At 38.9% G+C, this 19,589-nt stretch overlaps 1 protein-coding gene across 5 annotated transcripts in view; it reads left to right on the top strand.

Moving 5' to 3' along the window:
* LOC133534473 (protein nubbin-like) overlaps window positions 1-19,589 on the top strand; it is a 79,097-nt gene that overhangs the window by 13,795 nt on the left and 45,713 nt on the right. For all 5 annotated transcript variants that reach the window (XM_061873618.1, XM_061873620.1, XM_061873617.1 and 2 more), the window contains exon 2: window positions 56-115. In XM_061873618.1, coding sequence (XP_061729602.1) covers window positions 56-115 — 60 coding nt within the window. The remainder of the gene's footprint in view (window positions 1-55; window positions 116-19,589) is intronic.

Below are 19,589 nucleotides of genomic sequence, written 5' to 3'. Positions count from 1 at the left end.
ATTCGATACCTATTGTATCCTGGTTCTCTTATCTAATAGTAATACTTTGTTCCAGTGTCGGCGCGCGGTGACGTTAGCAGCTACTTCAACACACAAATGGTGCTCGACCTTAACGGTAAGTGCATAGAGTATATATTTGCACTTTTGCAGCACATTTGGATGCTGCGAGCATTATCTAATTATGTTTTTGTGGCTGCTCGCGGTTTGTGCCAGTTCAAGGGGGTCAAGTCGATGACGCTACAACTTTAGCACCACATAGATTTTAAAAGAACATGCCTGTAAGTAATATACTTGTAAATTAAATTATAGTAAATTATTACCATTATTACCTTTTCCAAATTGCAAGTTTCTTCTATGTGTTTTTGTATAATAAAGTAGTTGCTGGTTTAAATATCTAGAGATAGTCATGAATGATCTTAAAGGACATATAACTGCATCAAGGGGTAACGAACCAGGAACAAGTGGTAGTTTATTTGATTGACCCAAACATCGAGTCAATTGTGCTCGTCGTCATTATAGTCAAGGTCTTACGGACCAAGAAACAAAAAAAAAATGACTACAAAATGTTCAAGATGCGATGAATCATATACTTACTGTCTACAATCAACTTAAACATTAGGTTAAGAAACACTAGACTCCGAAACATATGTAAAAAATAACAAATCTTGTCAATGGAACTCCTTTGTTTTACATAGCAGCCCGTGAATAAAATGTGGGTACCTATTAATTAACTGTTTTGGAATGTACAAATATTTTTATTGGCCACTGTACTTAGAGAAGTAATCGAAGGAAGCAGTACCTACTGCTCTTACTGTTCCAGGCACTAATCAGCCTTCACGGAGACAACACGGCAGATTTAAATTAATACCATTTCACAGCCGAAGCTTTTTGTACCGACACATTTCTAATTTTCGTCAGGCGCGTTTTTATGCGCGTTAATTACGCGTTGAATGGGCGGTGCGGCGCGGCGCAGTGCAACGCGGCTGCGCGTGCGTCACGCCGCGCTTTGTGCGCGACTCTTATTCAAATGCTGCGACAAAAAACGAGGCGCGATCGGTCACATCGCTGTAATGCCCTAATAACCATGTAACTCGACTTTTACTCTATTTTGACGACATCGAATTATCACTTGCAATGCCAATGATATTTCACGAGTAAAAAGTTTGAATCGCCGAAGTATGGCACTGAAATTTGTAATGATGAAGGCTCTTCAATTATTAAAAATATTTAAGTTAAACTTAAAGAAAGTATGTTGACAAAGTAATGAATCGGCTGATAAAACTTGCACGTACACACGTGTCGCCATTCACGACAATATATCACGGACAGTCCCTTCACTACACCCTCACACCACTCAACCACTCTAGTCACCTTATGTTTTAATTTGTTCAGTACCCCTTTCACCCACATGACACACATACAATGCCCATCGACATCTCATTGAGCAGCACACATCTGTCGATAAACTCAAAACATCCGGACAGTCTGCAGTACCAAGTGTGCCTTAGCGGGAATATAAAGGTACATGTACATAAATAATGTACCTAATACATATATACATCATGTTACGGTGACATGTCTTCCGCACGGCGCGTCGCGATGTGTCCCGTCCCGGCGTTCGCGTCTCGGGTGACAACAGCAATAAAAGGTTTAAAATTTACGCGACGTACTCTAAACGAAACTGTGGGTGCAATCTGGTAAACAATGAGAGATAGACGAAGCGCAGTCAATAGGCGATCGATCGAACGCGCACAGACCTGCGGTCAATAAATTGCGTAAAAGAGATTGTTCACAATAAAATCAGTAATTTAATAAGAAAATTACGTTTAGATATTCGGTTGATTGGTCAAAATTAGTGACGGCTTGATAATTTAGCTTTCTACGGCACAAAGAGATCCATCTAGCGATACCGTTTCAGTCAAATAGAACTGTTTCCAATTTCAGATAGGTATCTCGTTAATCGCGGCGAGTCGTCGCGTCGCCTAATATCTGATCATTTAACATTCTGACGCTCGTGCGCCGTAAGATCCGACCCGGTCCGCGGGTCGTTATCTTTGCATCGACGTCTAATTCTATAGTAGAGCGTAAACAAGCAGATCCTTTTCTATTATGTATTTATAAAGCTCTAAAGTATAATTTGATAACTGATTCGAAACTCTCGACAAAAAGTTCTTCAAAGATAAAACGAAGCAAAATTTGAAATTAGATAAACAACGGTCAAGCTTAGAACCTTTTTTTTATAACACAGCTCTTATGAATATTAATAGAGATAAGTTTTAAAGCCAGAAGAAAGAAACTTGTAAGTCATCGGGCGATTAGATCTCCACCATGAGCGATGTCCACCGGTGCACGCGTTGTGGTCTGTAACGAATGATCTCGAGAGTCTCTTTGTCCCAAACTGTACAATTAAGTCCAAAATTTTGTGTGACAAATTTCCGCATGTTATAATCTCAATTATAAAATAACTTATATTAATAGCTTAAAAGCAAGAGAAAAACTTTCCCTGAACGACAAAGTATAGCGTATTGGCGCGGAACCTGGCCGTTCTAATCATTATCCAATTTACCCATTAGTCGGTGAAATACCATACATGCATACATTATTATCGAGACGGGTAATGTGGCAATTTGCAGGTCTTATTTTAATCGGTCAACCTTGGGAGTCCATTTATTTGAATATGCCATTACAGCCAATTCATACATAGAGCTTTTCAAAAAATAGTATAAAAGCAAAAAAAAAACTGTAAATATATATTTAAGTTTTTAATTTTTGTCTGACCATAAGCTTTACGCATTTGCCGTATCAGTTTTAACCAATCTTGCCAGGCATTTTAGAGAAAATAAAGTTCCTACTACAAAAACCCACGAAGTGTGTACACTCCTTAGTGTACACACACATAATTAAACATCTGCGTATAGGCATTAAGAAGAACGTTTCCATGATTACATATACATAAATATCTATAATCGTTTTTTTTTTACATAGGTACTAATAGTATTTTTTTAATAGGATTTTAATCTTTAAAAATAATAGTGTATTCACTTTGTATCCAACATTCATTATTAAAAAAAAAACGATTTACTTTGTATATATTATTTACTATTATATATGACAGTTGCATAAAAAATTAAAGATCACTAACATATCACAAGGAAGAATAACGATTATTATATTTACGGCGAGGGCATACTTACATAGAAAAGGAGAACGCACAAGAAAATGCGAGCGTTGCGTGGAATTATACAAAGAATCGTGGCCGTAGTGAAGGAATCAAGTGTTAACGCCCAGGAGGAACATATTTTTTCTACCATGTGAATCATACCACCAGTTTGACACTGACATATGTATACGCTAGTGTGAGCGTAACTTATTTTCTATGCATCTCACTCGTACTCACATATTAGTGCAAGCGAGATTTATTTTTCTTTCTATAGAAAGTAAGTTTTTTATGATACAGGAGGAAAACGAGCAGACGAATCGCTTGATGGTAAGCGATTACCGCCGCTCATGGACACCTGCAACACCAGAGAAGTTGTAAGTGCTTTGCCAGCCTCTGAGATGGGAATACGCTCTTTTCTTGAAGGTTTGAAGGCCGTATCGGTCGGAAAATACCGCAGGCTACAGATCATTCCATAGTTTAACTGTGCGAGGCAGGAAGGTCCTGTAGAAACGCATAGTTGAAGACTGCCAACCATCTAAACATAGTTGAAGTTACGCAGACGTTAGCGAATATGTCAGTTTGACACGGCTAAGGCAGTCGTGGTAATGCTACATCCTCCCACAAGTTTAAATATTATACCGATCATTTTCCTCACGTGTGAAAGTCAACACCGACATTGGCGAATTCACCCTGTACAAATTGGCAGGGAGTAAAAGCCAGAAAAAAAGGCTACTGGGGCCTTTTACACCATGTATGAGAAAAATAAAAGACCTCTATAATAATTGATTACTATTACCATCGCCCCTACCACACGATACCAAAAACACCAGGTAGCTTTTCTTAATACCGTAATAAATATTTTAATAAAAATATAAGATTTTCGAATTTTGCAATACTCCTAATTTTAACTTGACTAAGTCCCTTTATTTAAGCAAACGTAGTGCATGCGCGCGGGAATGTAGGACACCTTGTAGTCTAGAATGCGCCAATTCCTAGAGACACTTATGTCAGTGCATTTGCATGCGGTCTCCCCCGCGCCCGCCACCCCCGCCGCTACCTGCTCACGCGCATCTGCCATTTTTTTTGCCTCACCTCGATCTCTCGATCGCCGAACAATCACTCGCTTGCATATTTCTTTCTATTTCCATTAGTTTTTGTCGCCGACTGCGTCTGCGTCCGACGTGAATAAGATTTTTTACTTTTTTCCAAATTTATTACTAAACGTGCGACGGATCACAATGACGCCATGCTAATGATAATGTTGATGTGCGTATTGTGCGGCCAGCGGACGCGCCGAGCGAAGGGCCTTGTTGGACATAATCGCTGGAGACAGGAGCTCCGCCCGCAGATTACAGTACAGCTCTCGCCCTATATCCCTAACAGCTATAGTTTTCCTATAATTGCAATGAAAGCTGCACTTTCGAGCAACCAATAGATTTAGTTTTAATAACACATTATTAATGCTTTCTAAATTTACCCTAGTTGGTGCACCGTCGTGACGCGTCGTACGACAAAAACGTGTTACGCCATAATGCGCGCTTTATACTAATAGGATCTGTGACGTGACCACCTTAACGAATAATTACCAAATTCAAATTCGTTTCTTACGTTGGCTATTTATCGTATTTCAATTTTAACTGAAATGGGCGAGTTCTAGGGCTCACAAACAAACGTTAACGGCATGCACGCTCCACGCATCTATGCTCCACACGCGCACGTGTAATCCCTCTAGTATTGATGCTCAACATAACTGAATTCATAATTTTGAATTTAGATCGTTATATTGGAATAAATAGGTTGTAATTAGGGTAATTGTTATACTCTTTATAGACTACATTAATATCCAGAATATTTTCATAATGAAGTAGGTACCCACGCGGCTTTTTGCGGTCGATTAAGATCTTGAATGAATTAGTAATTACATATGCGCGGGGTCCGTGTTTCATCTCCTGAACGATACATAGCTGACATTTGTACTAATTGTAGACAGCTGGGATATCTGCATCTGCCCATAGATCGGAACTAGGAAGCTTTACTGGTATCTTTATGATGGAATACCGTCACAGAATTTAAAGAACTCTCAGAAGAAGCCTGAATTCTGCCAGAGTGTTGACATCACTTTCGCTTCATTTTTTAATTGCCCTATGTTGGGCATAACAATTAAGTACTGACCTTTCATAACGGAGGCAATATGCATATCTCGCTATACATATTGCAGCGATGCGAGCGCCGCGTCATGCGTGATTACGATCGCTGCATGCTGCGTGGCTACCGCCCCGGTGAGGACGCAGGTGCAGGTAGCTCTACCTGACCGAAAAAAATCGCACTGACCCCCATCGACCACACGTTGGCCAAATTTTTGTTCGAAGCTGTAATGGTAACGTCCTGTTTAACATACTGGAACATTCCTGAGACGAATACTTATTATAAATGTATAAACATACATATAAATTTCTATACGGCTTACATAGTACCTATTATGAATACTTAGGACGACACAAATCTGTCAGTAAATAATGTTATTAACATGTGCCTAATGTAACATAACTAAGATTTCCTACAAAAAGTAGGTAAATATAGAAAATGGTCGCACAAATCAACAAGTAGGTATTGGAAATTTATGTAAGTGTTGTTCACACCGCTCTGTGTGGGGCCTGTTGAAGAGCACCATTTCCATAAAAATGCGTTTAGCGCATGCAAAGTACTTACATCGCAGGGAAATGCAGGCTCACTAGCTTGCCACCTGGCGTTACTCATTGCGTTGAAGTAGTCGCCCATTAATAAGGGCTCTATATCTATTCTCGTATTTCATACGCTGAGCTGACGTGCTAATATGAGTAGTAAGTAACTATCGTCATGTTTTCTCATGAATGGTACTATTATTTTTCAAATAACCGGCACACAGACATACGTGACGACATCGTCTATTCTAATATGTATCTGACAAAAACCTAACGATTTGTGAACTATTCTCATTTCTGCGATACGCAGCTATTGTGCCTTATTTAGCCGCATTCATTTCCATAATGTGCGTTTTATTCAAAACCACGTAATTTACGGTCTTTCGTGGCATTCAGTGATTAATACACAGCTTTGTGCAGTTTTTATCCTGCACGTACACAAAAAATATCGGGCGAAAATAGTGTCGAATTGTGCGTATGCAAATGCTTTGTTACTGATAAGTCGCAGCTAAAGCCATCTCTTTGCACTGTAGTTAAGGAATATAATTCTTTGATTAGCATCGTACGACGGTACGCAAAACATTCCTTCTCGATAGATTACCGCATGCATTTATATGATTTCTTATGGTTCTAAGAAAGGCACGATGAACGAGCGAAGGGTACGATTTATTGCGCACTATCTGGAACGTATCCTTCAAAATTTTCTAGTTTGTTAAAAATATGGTACTTCTAGGTGATAACATTTTACTTTGCAGCTGCGTGTAAAACATGGTTAATGGCATTAAAATCTAAACAGTGTAACGGAATTGACGAATGCTACGCATGGCCGCCCGCGCAGTATCAATTGCAATTAACGGCGATAACATCGACTGGCTTTGACACTCGACAGCTGGATTTTCTGTCGTCATCGCAGTCAAGAAGGGCTTCCATAAAATATAATAACATAAATCTCTACGAAACTCGGTCAAATCGTTGTAACAATTAGATATTTAGTTATTTCAATATCAAGTAGCTCAATTCACCTCAACGCATATTACGGTTTCCTTGCGTTGCAATATTTTTTGTACATAGGTACATACCTACACATTTTTATATTCGAAACAAGTGTTTATAATTAAATGTAAATTTTTCTATTGAATGAATTCGTGGATGTATTGCTTTATGACGGAATTCCTGCGACAATCGCTTACTCTCTAATCAGGCCGCGTAGCCAACGTGCAAATCGCTTACGCTCGGTAGCGATCGAAACGCAACTGTCACTGTCGCACTAATATGGAAGAATGATAGAGAGACACAAAGCGATTCGTTGTCGAAGCGATTGCGATAGTCACCTTGGCTAGGCCGGCTGACTTGAGCATGAAAATTAATATTGGAGACCCATAGCCCGTTTCATCAAAGTTTGTAGTACCTACCTAATGTCTACTTGCAAGCGGAAGTCTTATTAAGAAAAAAAGAGAAATGTGTAGGAGGATTCGGCTTGTATAAGGTATTAGTAAAATACAAGCAGCGATTAGATTTCATAAAGCTGGCAGCATAATGTGTAAACAAAAACAAAACAAATGTATTGTCGGAGCAGTATAAAACATAAAATAAATATGGAATATTTACTGCATTTGCACGAGTTTTTTTGTATTATTTAATAAGTACATATATGTATATTATTAATCATTCATCGAACTATTTTTTTGCTTTAGTTTTTAAAATACAATGGATTTAAAAAACACCCAGTTTCATTTATTTATTTAAACATTATTGAACAAAATATATACAACAATGTACAAATGGCGGACTTAATGCCAAATGGCTTTTTGTACCAGTCAACCATAGGGCCAAACAGAGACCTTACAATTGGTGTAGAGGAAAAACAAAATCAATGATTTAAAAAGAAAAGCAAACAATTATACTTATAAATTACATATATTATAAATATAAATAAACGTACACACTATAAATATAATACACACATACATACATTAATGTTACACCGCTTATAACATCCGATTAAAGAAAACTTACTTAGCGCTTACTCGTCTGATATTTAGAGGGAGTGAATTCCAAAGACGACTTGCCTGGACGGCGAAAGAAATTGTCATAAATCCAGTAAGGTGAGTTTTATCAAGCTTCAAATTATAAATTCGATAAATATTAGACATAGGTCTGATTTACCCATTGGTTAGTATTAAGTGCGAGTTCACACATTTGCTACTTGCAAGTAGTAATAGCAAAAGTATAAACTCTCACGAAAATGGACGACTGCGCGAAATAGCCTTTCCATACAGACGTAATCCTCATTTTCTTCTCTGGATGACAAAATTTGATGTCCATGTACCTACAGCAATGTCCGTCGTTTATTTATTTCGTAATTCATTTTCCTTAAATTAATAAGTAAATATAGTTTGCTCCTAATTCTTGTAATAGCCAAAGAATCTAAACAAGTCAAACGAAAGGGCATGGCTATGGTTAATATGTATGTGTATACTATGTGTATACATCAAATTATGTTTTTTTAATACTACGTCGGTGGCAAATAAGCATACGGCCCGCCTGATGGTAAGCAATCTCCGTAGCCTATGTACGCCTGCAACTCCAGAGGAATTACACGCGCGTTGCCGACCCTAAACCCCCACCCCCCCTCCCCCCTCGTTGAGCTCTGGTAACCTTACTCACCGGCAGAAACACAACACTATGAGTATGGTCTTGTGTTATTTGGCTGGGGTTTTCTGGAAGGTGGAGGTAATTCCCTAGTTGGGCTCTGCTCTAGATCTAGAATGACATCCACTGGCTGTACCCTACCAGACAAAGCGAGATGACATTCACAATGCCCATACCTCTCTTGTGGACGTAGTTTAAGGATGTACCCGGGTCAAAAAAAAATTTCCATGATGTCAAAAATGGAGAATACGTTTGTATGGAGAAGCGGTCGTCCCGTTTTCTCTTAACACAAATCAATGTGTAAATTGCACCTAAAAGCAAATGATAAACAATAGGTAGTATTTACTAATACTAAATACACTGCAAATACGACCCTATACACCCACCTACCCTACCCTACCCTATACGGTCTGGCCTCGTGGGTAGTGATCCTGCCTATGAAGCCGATGGTCCCGGGTTCAAATCCTGGTGCCCTTGCACTTATTTTAGAGCATGGATATTTGTTCCTGAGTCATGGGTGTTTTCTATCTATTTAAGTATTTATAACTATTTATATTATATATATATTATCTAAGTACCCTCAACACAAGCCTTATTGAGCTTACTGTAGAACTTAGTCAATTTGTGTAATAATGTCCAAAAAAAAAAAAAACAAAAACAAAACTAAACCTATTTGCTTATTAGTATATATTTACTAATACTAATACTAGTAGTATAATTATTCGATAACAGATGATTAGTTAGTAGAATGCAACGTTGTAGTCCTGGCTTACAAGCAAACTATAAAACCACTAGACCAACCCACTGTTTTGCTATGAACAAAAAATAATGAAAGTGAAGAATATGAATAAACATCGAAGAAAGTCAAGGAAAAAACTTCTGCGAACGAACCCAATCAACAACTTGACGTGCCTATTGAAAAAAACCCTGCCCCTCCTGACCTTAGACTGGATACTAAAAATAGCCCTCAATATAGAAGCTCTAACCCGTTAGTCAGCGTCAGGGTGCCCGTCGCTAATTACTGCAGTTAGCGTCCGAGGGGCGGGGGATGCGCGGGTGCGGGGCTAAAGGTCCCGCGACCCTACACTCCAGTTACCGTGGTCCCGTTACTCGCCATTCACTGACATTTCGTTTTTGCGTTAATCGGGGGTGAATAATGCAGACTAGACCTAGGGCATAGGGTCGAGTGGGGGTAGCGACGCGCACGCAGTGTGCCCGCAACCCTTGATGACGACTGATGGCCTCAGGTGAGATCTATCTTATTTTTTGTTATTTCTTAAGATTTTTCTGGTGCGGATGTTGGATGTTGTGTCTATCCGCAGCCCGCTGGGGCCACTAAGTCTCTTACCAAAAGTCATACCTAATTTTGTTGGTAGTAATGTCATCCCAAATGGTACAGCCGTTATGGTAATTATGACTTCTGCACTAACTGTATGATTGCAGTTACGCTCGATTAATAAATTCGCGCAGTTTGATCAGTGACTGTGGTCATCGGTTCTGATGCTAGTTTCAGTTTCAGAACTAGTAAGGTTCACGTGAAGTAGTCCCGTAGAACTTACCGACGCCTACCCCCACCCTCCACCCCGCCCTTTGCTGAATTTTTACGAGCGTATTTCACGGTAACTCAGTAATTAAGTTTTAATTTTTTATCGCTTTCACCGAACACTATAATGCCGAGGTCCTCCACGGTTCAGGGTACGTTTTACGGTTATTAATTGATGCAGCACTGCGGCGGGACGGGCGCGCATTTACAAGAATGCTTATTGTTTTTAACTTTTTAACGAATTAGGGATGCCCGCTAGAGGCAATTCGAGTCGGAGAAAGCGCGCAGCAAAAAACTCGCGACAAAAGAAGAAACGGCTTTCTAATTTATTGACAGAGATTAACAAAACAAGGAAACAATTGGAATGCGAAAATTGCACAACCCCAGTTTTACGACGAACAATGCGTATCGTAAAAGACAGTCGGATGCGCGAGGGTTTTCCGTCGAGACCGGGTTTTACAACGGACATAACAAGCGGACCGACCGCTAGCGGGCTGGGCAGCGTCGCCTACAGCTAGCTGTCCCGGCCTAACGGGACTAAGCTGCAAGTTTTTAATTATCACATAAATGATTTTTAATGTCAATATGATTATAAGAAGCATTAAAAGCCTTTAATGAAACTAATTATGACCAGTTTGGTATTTTTTTTTTTTTGCATCAGAATAAAGTTTCTTATGAATAAAATTATGCCCCGGGCTTAGCGAGATAGCGTGTTCGGTCGATGTGATAGCATATACGACGTGTTGGATGCATCGCAGGCCGTGATTGGATGGAGTCGTCTAGACACTGGACCCTCCCCGCTCCTCCCCAGTCGGGTCAAAGCTCTTACTTAAAAGTATCAGCTATTTAAATAGCTGACGGTCACTATCTGAACTTTGAGCATACATAGTCGATATTACGTACTTTACGCACTAAGCGAAAATATTGCCGAAAATGGTACACAGATACCAACATTCTTATAGCTATCCTTCCCTTCTAGACTTTATAATCATTAATTGTCACTATAACCCAATCTACAAAATTATTATAAACCAGTTAATTACGAAATTATACCATATGTCAACAATGTTAATATTATGAAATGATCGCAGTGGGCTTTTGACTTGAGTTACCCAATGTTGTATTGTAACTAAATTAACCGCACGTGCAATTGATTTCCTTGTATTGCTAACCTCAATTGTTCTTAATATACCATATTCAGTACACTTATTTGCTTGCGCTAAAAATGGTATCAATTAAACAAATCGCTTCTTTCCGTCCTTAAATCAACGTGTTGCATTATCAGATTATCACAGCATCTCGAAGACAAAATGGTTTGTTTTGTGAATGTAAGGTGCCGTTATAGGTATTTTAAAATTTAATACATATTTTCCTTTTCCCTTTATAAAAGGATTGTCATCTTCGCGACACTTGCCGTTGAGTGTTGCTCAATCACCGTTGGTACTCCTATGACGGAAAACATTTGTCGCGGCGAGCTCGCGTGTTGTGTCGCAACATGTGCGAGACCTTTCACTTTAGTTGGGGAGAGTTTAGGGTTGCTAATATTCTGACATTTCTGGTCTTCGTATGACTTTAAAAAATAATAATCGACCTATTCCGGTTTTAGGGTCTATTATCATTGAACGGAATTATTTGAATCGCATGAGATCCGTGTGATTAATGCATGACTGTTATCTAAACACTTCGTTTTTTTTCACTTATGCAAATAACGACTATTGAACGACATCAATTTAGATTTTCCTAATTATTATAATCGTACTTATAAATCCACTTACTCACACTAGATAGCTTTTACTAGAAACAAGTGGCAACCCTGAAGGGCGAGCTGACCTTTCCCGGTCCCGTTAGAGGCACCTGCAGCACGTTACGGTCCCGCTATCGCCCTCTCCCTGCGCCCCCGCCCTAACTGTCGCCGCCGATACATATACATTATCACCTTTAACACTTTCGCTACCTATCTGAAAGTCCCGAACCCCGGTCGCCTCACCTACGGTAACCTCACTCTGGATGCTAGATGTTCCATACGCGTACCTACAGTTTGCCTGCTCAATGCTTTAATATACGTTGAAACATGTGCGTCCTTTGTAAAATGTACCATTGTCTCTAAATTTTTTAGGGCCGTTAGTTAGTATAGTTTAGTGTAGTTCCTATTTCTTCTCAGTGCACATACATAATGACCTGTAGAGTTCTTGTTGTATTATTTCTATCTGCCGGGCTTTTTAGCGCATCTTGTTTGAACTATTATGTCTTACGAAGAAAACAATTCAATCGACTAAAAGTGATTCATATTATACATAATTTGAATCGAACGAGTAACGGGTGCAGTAACAAGCTGCGCTGCGGTGCGCTGATTGCTCTCGTTCTGTTTTGGTGTTCATCACTGAGCCCTGTAGTTTGGGCGCCGCAGCCGCTGAGGTGTTGTGCCGCAATCTAATGATATCACGCGCATGGTAATGCGTTGCTTAAGGACCTTATGGTACAGCCGCTGCCTACATTGATTGTTGAGTAGTTATTTAAAAAAATGGCCGATTTGATTTAGAATACTTTTTGGCTGATAAATTTATCTTTAACAAAGTTGTGAACTCATAATATATAGTGCGTATCCCGGCATAAGTTTAAATAGAATGACATTCATACTACCATCAACTTAATCTGGGTATGGTTAAATTACACCTATCAGTTTTATGATTCACATATTGGAATGATGACATTCGAACACGTACGCATCGTATGACTTCTGACGGCGAGCGTCCGCGCCATTACGCTGGGCGGCACGGGAACCGCTGCTGCCTCCTACATACTCCCGCGCAGAGTAGCAAAACGCAAACCTGTGGCTAGTGCATAAAGTCCAAATTACTCTGCACGTAAATGTAATCTCTGCGAAGGTGTTACCGCATACGATAGAAATCAATCGGCGGCATATTGCTCGGCTCGGATATTAGAATACATTCAAATGCAGCGCGCACGCGCACTCCCGCTCGCGCAGTCGCTGACGGCTCCCACGCGCCGTGCGAACCACGCATCGGCAGGCATGTCAATTTAAATTCATATTCCATCACGATGATCTGATTGGCGTGCGACCGCCCCGACCGCTACGAATTTCAATCGATTTTTGCGCTTCAGCTGGCGAGCCTTTAAAGGTTTTCGAAGCCTAATCCTTTAAGCAGCTTTCGGAACTTTGCATATTTTGCGCGTCGACGAGCTAACGGTTCCGTTGTCGCGGATTAGCGCGCGGGCGACTGACATGAGGAGATGTATGCGCGACGCGCGCGCACCTGCCGAGGGTCAAGGCCGCAGCCACAAGTGAGGCGTGATTCCATTAACTTTATGTGACATGTTACGAGTATACAAGCTATGATACCATGGTAATAATACAAAGAACAAAATTTGAACGAAATATGTAATATCGGTCATTATTTTCCAAGCCTTGCCAGGCTGTGATCGAAAGCAATATGGATTATTTTTAAGGGTGCCAGTGAACTGTGAAACAATAAGATGCCAATGGACGAGTGCATTATTCCATTTGCTATTCGCGAGGGGCGCTGAGTGTGGGTCAGCGGCGCGCCGGGGGCGCTGTTGACACTGCAAATATCTTCTTCACATGTATCTAAATTAGATACTGCTATTTGCCTGACAAGCTTTTAAGTCGCTCTTTTATTTCCTGTATTATGATATCGATGAAGATTAAAATGCAGAAAATGGACATGTCAAAATATTTCAGTGAACCTTATTTTTTTGCGCCATCGTTTAACGAATTATCAGTTTACACTGTATACGATGCAAGAGTGCATGGCCTTTATGAATTAATTCCATTCAAGATGTCTATACCGAGATACATTTTTGTAGCTTGCTGTTCCTCTTTGCTTAAATTCGGTAGTAATCCAATGTTATACATGCAATGTAAATACTTACCTACATACATTGTTATACGTACAATACTTTACATCCAGATCTATATAACCCATATAGTTTTGAGTTCGACAGAGTACCCTCGATGACTTGTTACAATTGTTACTGACTACTTAATTTTGGCATTATTATGCCAAAAAATAACGACAGTAGAGTACCCTCAACAAAAAGCTTTTTTGTTTATTTAAGCTTGTTATCCCATGGGACGGTCAACATTCGGGCGGAACTTTTGTATGTAATGCAAAGCGATATTAGGCCCACGAGAACTTCCGGAGTCGCCGGACATTCGTCATCCCTCCCCGCTGTCGTTTCCTCACACCCGCGAACCCCCAACGTCTCCTGCGTCATGTTGTTTTAAATCCATCCGTCTTGTCCCGAGAGCCCCTCTGCTCTAAACGTTGCAAGCAAACTTAAGTATACCGTTCCAGCAAAACTAGAACATGAGCAGCGTTTACCTTCTGTATTATCAGCGTTTTTCCAACAACACCAATTCTAACGGTAAATAAAAGTTTGCACAAATAGACACCGGCCGTTTTCTCTCCAAAAGAGATTTATGGAAACACGTGAATATAAGATGTTATAGCTATTTGAAAATGCTTCAGCAATAGACAATTGAATAATGGTGTGTCGCCGGGTAAACAATAAATCACTGATACTTTAATACAGTTTACATAATTGAATATTTCCTCTGATAACTACCACTGATTTCATCTGCATGTGCGGTGACTGGGTAATTGTTGCAATCGTCTCTAATTGCGACCTTCCTGCCACCCCGGGTCTCTGTATGCTAATCTGCTAATGGGTCGCGCGTGCCTCGTGCCTCATGCCACCTGTGTTCAGTCGACACCACTCACACCGAATCGCAAGCAATAAACTATGCACACATTTTAAAAATACAAATTCCGACCATTCTGACGCCGCTGACAATATAAAATATTCCCGAGCATGAATAACGTGAATATTATATTAAATATGGCACACGCATACATCGCATTGCATTTGTAACTGCCTGGGCAATATCGATTATCTAAATGGCAGTCGGGATGCGTGCCGACCGCGAGCTACTGGGCTTGTAACACTATGTCCGGTCCGCTACTCCAATATAAATACAAGTTACTCAAAAATGGACGGCAAAGTCGACTTTGACAGATAAAAAATAGGTCGCGAAATACGTAGTTTATGGTCAGTCAAAAGTTAAAAACATCGATTTGGGACTGCATTATTGGGGATGCATTCCATTATTTGTTAAGTTCCAATTTTTTTAAATGACCATATCAAAAAAAAATGAAATGGCCATATCAAATGAAGGCATACGTCCATTAAACAGCCAAACAGATGATCAGTACTTATTATTATAATGTTAGTACCGCGGCTATTTAGCTGTATCAAATAGGTTGCGTATTTTCGGCAGAAAAATACACTTCTATTTTACTTATATTTTATACACTTTTATTAAAAAGGCGGCAAAGCAAATCTAAGAACGTGCTTCTGTAAAATACTTTTCACGTCAACAGCTCGAACAAGGGTAATTTGCTGCTTAAAAACAGTGAGCAAAATCGCATTTTGCTCACCGAGTGAGACAAAATAACATTCAAGTGACCTTTAGATTCGAATGTCATTTCAACGTGCGGGGCCTGATACAAGTTCGAAATATTTGGATTCTATTGTCTTTATCCCTTTCACGTCATTAGCAAAAAGAAAGAGACAAAAAAGTGCATACGTAATTCAACGGTATATTGACGGTTTATAATAGACCCCCGAAATAAGTCAGACCGCATCGTTCCAAAACACCCTACGAGTCTGCATTCGTAATAATTAATTAATGAAATAAAAGTTTAAAATTTAATAAAAACACCATATTTTACGTATTTTATTATACAATCAAAACAATGAACTTATACAAATTTACGCAATTGTTACGCAGTAAATAATTCTACTTAACTACTTTTAACGATCTCTACTATAGTTGACAAATAGTAGTATCCGCAATTCGGACCGGATCATACAAAGTTTTTTTTTACAATAAAAATAGTATTTTCGTATTATTTTATTGAAATTTCTTTCGTTTTGTTTTATTGCGGTAATTAAAGTTAATTGGTAGAATACCTTTAGAAAACATGAGTGAAAGAGTGATCCGTTCGTCTGGATTACATTTTTTCAGGTTGTATTTTTTGATGGCTGACTGACGTGAAAAATTTTGTGTACTACACGAGATCAAAGTTATTTACATCTCGTGCGCTTTTGAGTCCCTTACTACGCTCAAGATTCTAAATTAGATTCACTCGCTACGCTCGTGAATCTATTATAGAATCTTTCGCTTGCACGGGACTCAAAACAAGCACTCGAAGAAATATCAAACTTTGCTCTCTTGTTGTACAAATAACTATTTATCTAAGCTATAGAGCTTTTACAGAGCCGTAAGTCAAAAACGAATCCTCAACCAGTAGGTACTTATGTAGCTATTTCCGAGACTCGACAATAATGTATAGTCAGATGCAGAGAATAAAGGTGACCCCCCTGCATACAACCAGTCTATGCAGGGGGGGGTCACCTCTCTCTGCAGCTGACTATATAGTACAGTACTCCCTGATATCGGGCGTACATAAATTACAAACACGGTACGAACTAGTGCTTAGTGTTATTACGCTATTACTATCATTGCAGTGTCGCGCATCTTTTATTTACATTAACATGCCCGTGTACAATGTACTCGTAGATCCAGGAGTTGTTTGTACACGTGAGGTGACACAATGCGCAAGGTGGCAAGAGCGCCAGCGCAGCCCGCGGCCGCGGGTCGAGCAGACAGACAGACGGCTGACAGTTTTAGCACCGTATTAGCATAATCGCATGCACAATGAGCCCGCAGTTACACACCGCACGTTTTTATATCTTAGCATGCAAAAAATATGATTTAAGCAACAAACCAACTCATTTAAATAAGGTAAATGAGTCTAGACGCGAAACATTTTCCTTGAGAACTGTTGCAGGATCTATGGATCATTTAGTAGGAAGATTACACGATACAAAAATTTGTTTAAATCTCAGCGGTAAAGTTAATTGGATATTCAGAATAAAGCTGTTATACGTGCATGAAATCACATGCGCATAGATATACCTATACCGTACCCAGTACAAACACCTCGTTTATATTGCAAAACTTCATGTTTAAAAAATTCTAAAATGTGCTCCTTATTAAAATGCAAAAAAAAATATATAATTAAATTCCACACCTGTTTCCACATTGTTAATAAAATACATATATGATAAAAATTAATTAATACGTGCATATAAGTCAACTTCGCTCACTTTGGTCTAGTGTATTATTTTAATTAATTTAATAACACATACGTATTGTATGTTTGTGTGTGTGTTCCGTTAATCATATGTAAGAGTTTCAAAGATTGATCGAAAAGCGTAGATATGATAATGACTATGATGAGTGATTATGACGCGCTTCATAATAATTAGGAGTAGTGATCCGGCGGCGCAGTACGTAAATTACACAGCGGTTAGGGCTGAGAAAACCAAAAATAGGCCTCCAAAGTATCTCTTTCCGGTGATAAAACTACATTTAATTGCAAATAGTACTATTTCGAGATTTCTTACGATTTTATTAACTAAATCAAGTCGGTGGATACGAGTATTGCCTCAGTTCTAGTCGTCAAAGTATCAGGAGTGTTTACATTTTCTCATGAAATCATTTATACAACCGCAATACTGCACACTGCTATAAAGATCATTATTTTTTCTTTTTCTTTACATTAAATGTTAAAAATAATTATGCTGTTTTTGTCCTGAGAAGAAATTAAATGGAATGGATGTAAACTTTTGTCCAAAATATGGCTGTTATAATCTTATTAAGAGTCATGCTTCCTTTATATGAGATCGTATACTTAGATTGAATTCTCGTTTATTTGAAGAAATAAATACTTATACAAGCAAATCAAGCTCGCATCAACACTCATTAATTTTACCTACTGATAAATCCTAGTATGATATATATTGTTAATATGTCATTTTGTAATACCGTCTGACCAAACTGGAATCTTGCAGATCCAAAACCCCATACAAAATTGATGTAGACTTAACTATGCCTAATCACTGGCGCAGTCTCTAATATAACAATATGCTAGTACGCCAATTTTACTATCCATATTTTGATAACAAACAGAACAAGTGCAGGTGAAGCGAAATAAAAGCTTGTAAAAAGTGAACTCACCCGCAGCAATGAAACGCGTTCCGCTCTACTCACATTAAACTTATTTTTAGAATATGCTAATGTTAATTAATAAGAAATAATACTACGAGTATTTAATTACACGGCCGAGTCGCCTTACCCGACATACTGAGATTTAATAGTTCTTCACGATGTACAAAATTGATAAAGTATGTATAGCTTGCTCTGTTGTCGAAATTGATTAAATATCTGCAGCTGTATATCTTCTGTGGGAAAACTTCAATAACTGTTTCTACTGCTACGTAGGTAGTTTTTCCTTGACGCAACTTAACTTTTGCGTTTAATTTACAAAAATCATACTCAGAATGGAAGAACATTACAGACCGCTGCCATTAACACTATTCGGTTTAACGCTATTATCACGCTGCAGCACTAAAGCTAAGTGTACTTGAAATACAAATACATCAATATTCAGGATTTGATAGCAGTAACTGTAAAACGGTTTTAAAATGATTAGTATTTTATGCAACCGTTGTATAAGAAAGGTAAAAAAGGCGGGTGGCGTGGGTTACAAAATGTATGAGCCGGAGCTGCAAGCATAGGCGAACATTGTAAAGAAATACGCCACGAGCATTTTTTGACCTATTTATACAACGTTGCACACAATACTTTTTTACGACTACTGACTTCTTAAAAAACTTTATAAGCGCGGGACTCGTCAGAATGAAAAATATTGTCTTTGGTGAACTTTTTTTAAATTGACGTTCACTAGACAGTGATTGCATTGTAAGTTGGCAGCAGTCCACTTAGTTTGAAAACTGAATTAACATTGATTTTGTTAGGTTGATGGCTATTAATGCTGTTATGAGGAATAGACAATATAGACTTTATATATTTAAGTATATTAAGTATTCATGAGTGTTTAAATGACAGATGCAGAGGAGTAGAAAAAAGAGTTTTATTTCATAAATCATAGAAATGAAGCGTTGATATTCACCATGAAACTCGATTAGTGTGTTCCGTGGCGTAGTAAGTATCACTCGGTGCCACGACAGCGTCACGCACCAGCGCCGAACTGCGGCCACTTCATTTGTGGCTATCACTTACTAACCAATTGCCTACACCTCTAATGCGCTTATAATGAGAAGCCGTGACAAAAACGACCTTATGGTGCAGCGTATAGGACTCGGCAGTTATTCGTACGGAGTAATGAGACGTGTTGCCGGTAACACGTTCCTAGGTACCCTATAGTTCAAAAATAGAAATCAAATACTTGCTTACATTTAGTATTCCATAATTATATTCTTAAACTCTGGATAATCTGGATAGAGAAATCCCAGAAGAAATGACAATATCGACAATATATATTTAATAGTAGATCTTACATCTTTGCGATAATATTTACAATTACGGTTACGCCCCAGAAATGTCACTTGTTACAGTTCACGGATATCACTTTCAGAACAA

This window comes from Cydia pomonella, chromosome 2 (genome assembly GCF_033807575.1).
Source record: "Cydia pomonella isolate Wapato2018A chromosome 2, ilCydPomo1, whole genome shotgun sequence".
Lineage (NCBI taxonomy): Eukaryota > Metazoa > Arthropoda > Insecta > Lepidoptera > Tortricidae > Cydia > Cydia pomonella.
Note: the sequence above shows the minus strand (reverse complement) of the source record. Positions and strands in the feature narration are given on the sequence as shown.